The sequence below is a fragment of the Penaeus monodon genome, chromosome 26 (assembly GCF_015228065.2).
Source record: "Penaeus monodon isolate SGIC_2016 chromosome 26, NSTDA_Pmon_1, whole genome shotgun sequence".
Classification (NCBI taxonomy): Eukaryota; Metazoa; Arthropoda; class Malacostraca; order Decapoda; family Penaeidae; genus Penaeus; species Penaeus monodon.
The window spans coordinates 4,451,576-4,454,075 of record NC_051411.1 but is presented as its reverse complement, the minus strand read 5'-3'; the positions used below and the strand labels follow the sequence as shown (position 1 = coordinate 4,454,075).

The following is a 2,500-nucleotide window of genomic DNA, read 5'->3' as shown; positions in this document are numbered from 1 at the left end:
ACTGTAAGAAATGTTCAAATTATTTTAAGTCTTCAAGCATGGTATGAAACACATACACATGCATACCTATATAGGAGTGTGTATGTGTGTGTGTTTTTCTTGTATTTTTCTTATTTTACAGCACAGGTTGCATGATCCACTGATTTCCTGCTTTTAAAAATAACTTATTCTTATTTGAAAGTGTGTGTTTATTTAGAGACAGGAAGTATTTGAAGGTTTTTTGAATTAGAAATTTGCTTTTTTTTCTACCTGTATTTTAGGAGCCTTATTCATTATTCATTTCTTTTAATGTTGTGTAATAAATATTTTTCTTATTATTCCATTGCCTTGAAGTTGGTATATTAGTAAAGTTATCTGAATATCATTATTTGGATAATCTTTTGCATCTTTATGTTTGATTTATGATTATGTTAGTGTTATTACTGTTTTTTATACATAACTCACATGCATATGCATACAACACACACATGATCACCCATTATCACATTCATAAACAGATGCATACTTATACACTTACACGCTCTTACACATATCTTTCACATGTTCTCACATGCATGCACACAAACAAGCGCACATGCACACGCACACAAACATGCACACGCACATGCACATGCACGCACACACATGCACACGCACATGCACACGCACATGCACACACACATGCACACACACACACACACACACACACACACACACACACACACACACACACACACACACACCTTTTCTGTAGTTTCCTCTATATGTGTGTCTGTCATTATATATATCCACTCTACATTTGTGTGTACCTGCATATGTTTGTAACAGTATATATACCTATCCATTTTTATATCATACATAGTGTCTTTGGATAGTCTGCTCTCCAGGTACACACATTTTCATCTTTAAAGACAGAAAAAGAAAGGAAATGGTTAACTAATGTATTTTGTTTTCTCTCTTTCTCTCTCTCTCTCTCTGTCCCACCCCTAATTCCAATTTCTCTCTCTCTCTCTCTCTCTCTCTCTCTCTCTCTCTCTCTCTCTCCTCTCTCTATCTCTCTCTCTCTCTCTCTCTCTCTCTCTCTCTCTCTGTGTGTGTGTGTCTCTCTCTCTCACTCTCACTCTCTCTCCTTCCCCTCCTTCTGTCCCTCCTTCTATCTCCCTATTTCCCTCCTCTCTCTCTCTCTCCACATCCTTTTCCTTCACCCTCTCCCTCTCCTCTCCTGCACTCTACTCCCTATTCGTCATGTCCTTGCTCCACTGCACCCCCTTCCCCCCATCCCACAGTCATTGCAGTTTATGACTACACGGCCGACAAAGAGGACGAGCTGAGCTTCTCAGAGAATGCAGTCATTTACGTCATCAAGAAGAACGACGATGGCTGGTGGGAGGGAGTTATGAATGGGGTCACAGGGCTCTTCCCGGGCAACTACGTGGAGCCCCTGATGTGAGACGACGACAGTGGGACCTTCTTCCAGCGCGGAAGGTGGACTTGGAGGTGGAGGCCACAGGGCGAGGAGGAGCAGGAGGACTACAACTTCAAGGACAGGAACACCTGTACAGGGCGGAGACGAAGAGCCATCAGGAGTGTCGAGGGGGAGAAGAAGCAGGAGGCGTGCAAGGCGGGCGAGGACGTGTGCAGAAACGGGACCCTTACTGGTTGCTGTGGTTTGGATGCGAGGAAGACGAGTTGGAGTAGGAGGAGAGTGGAGGGGCGTGTCCTGATGGCCCTGATTGTGGTTAGGGAGTTAGGCCTCCGGAGCGTTTTGTGTCCGTGTGTATATCTCGCCTGAGGGGTTGTTCGTATGACACCGACAGTATTACCCATGTTATGATTTAATGAAAAAGTAAAGTCCAGTGATTAGTGTTCCTGTTATTATTTTTTCTTTGTTTTCTCCCCCCCTCCCCTTTTTCTTCATCATTTGTGTTACATCATAGTTCCTGAAAATGATGCTGTATATTAATGTAAAGAAAGAAAAAAAATAGCCCCGTTTTTTTTCTTCTACATATCACCGCATAAAGTGAATGTGACAGATTATCAAATCAGATATATCATGCTTCAAAAGAGAATGATTCATTAACATATTAATTGCACAAAAGATATGAAAAAAAATCATAAAAAAATGTAGATTTAGAGAAAAAAACATGTTTTGTTTTTGTTATGTTTTTTAAGCTGAGGTATGCTTGTTCCTTAATCAGTTACATAGATACAAGCAAGATTTTTATTTACAAAATGTAACGGATTTGTTCCTGCAGTAGAGAGAATAAACCCCCAAATAAAAAAAGATTTAAAAAATGCTGTAAAGAAAAAAAAAATCATTTGTACATCCTACTAGAGATATTCTCCGTATGTTTGTCATTATTAATATTAAAAACCCGCTAAACTGAAATTGTATCCAATCCAGAAGCTTTTATTTCTTTTTTGTTTTTCTTATGTGTATATAACAGGAGAATGAATCAAAGATTAGCTTCTTTACCATGGATAAATGGAAGAGTGTGAAAGAGAGAGAAAGAAAGGAAGA

At 39.6% G+C, this 2,500-nt stretch overlaps 1 protein-coding gene across 11 annotated transcripts in view; it reads left to right on the top strand.

The window, feature by feature from the left end:
• The window catches only part of LOC119589864 (abl interactor 2-like), a 19,406-nt gene that overhangs the window by 15,696 nt on the left and 1,210 nt on the right, over positions 1-2,500 (top strand). For 10 of the 11 annotated variants that reach the window (XM_037938482.1, XM_037938481.1, XM_037938476.1 and 7 more), the window contains one exon: positions 1,266-2,500. This exon is cut by the window's right edge. In XM_037938482.1, coding sequence (XP_037794410.1) covers positions 1,266-1,429 — 164 coding nt within the window. In that variant the 3' untranslated portion in view covers positions 1,430-2,500. The remainder of the gene's footprint in view (positions 1-1,265) is intronic. The other variant, XM_037938480.1, reaches the window with a different exon arrangement.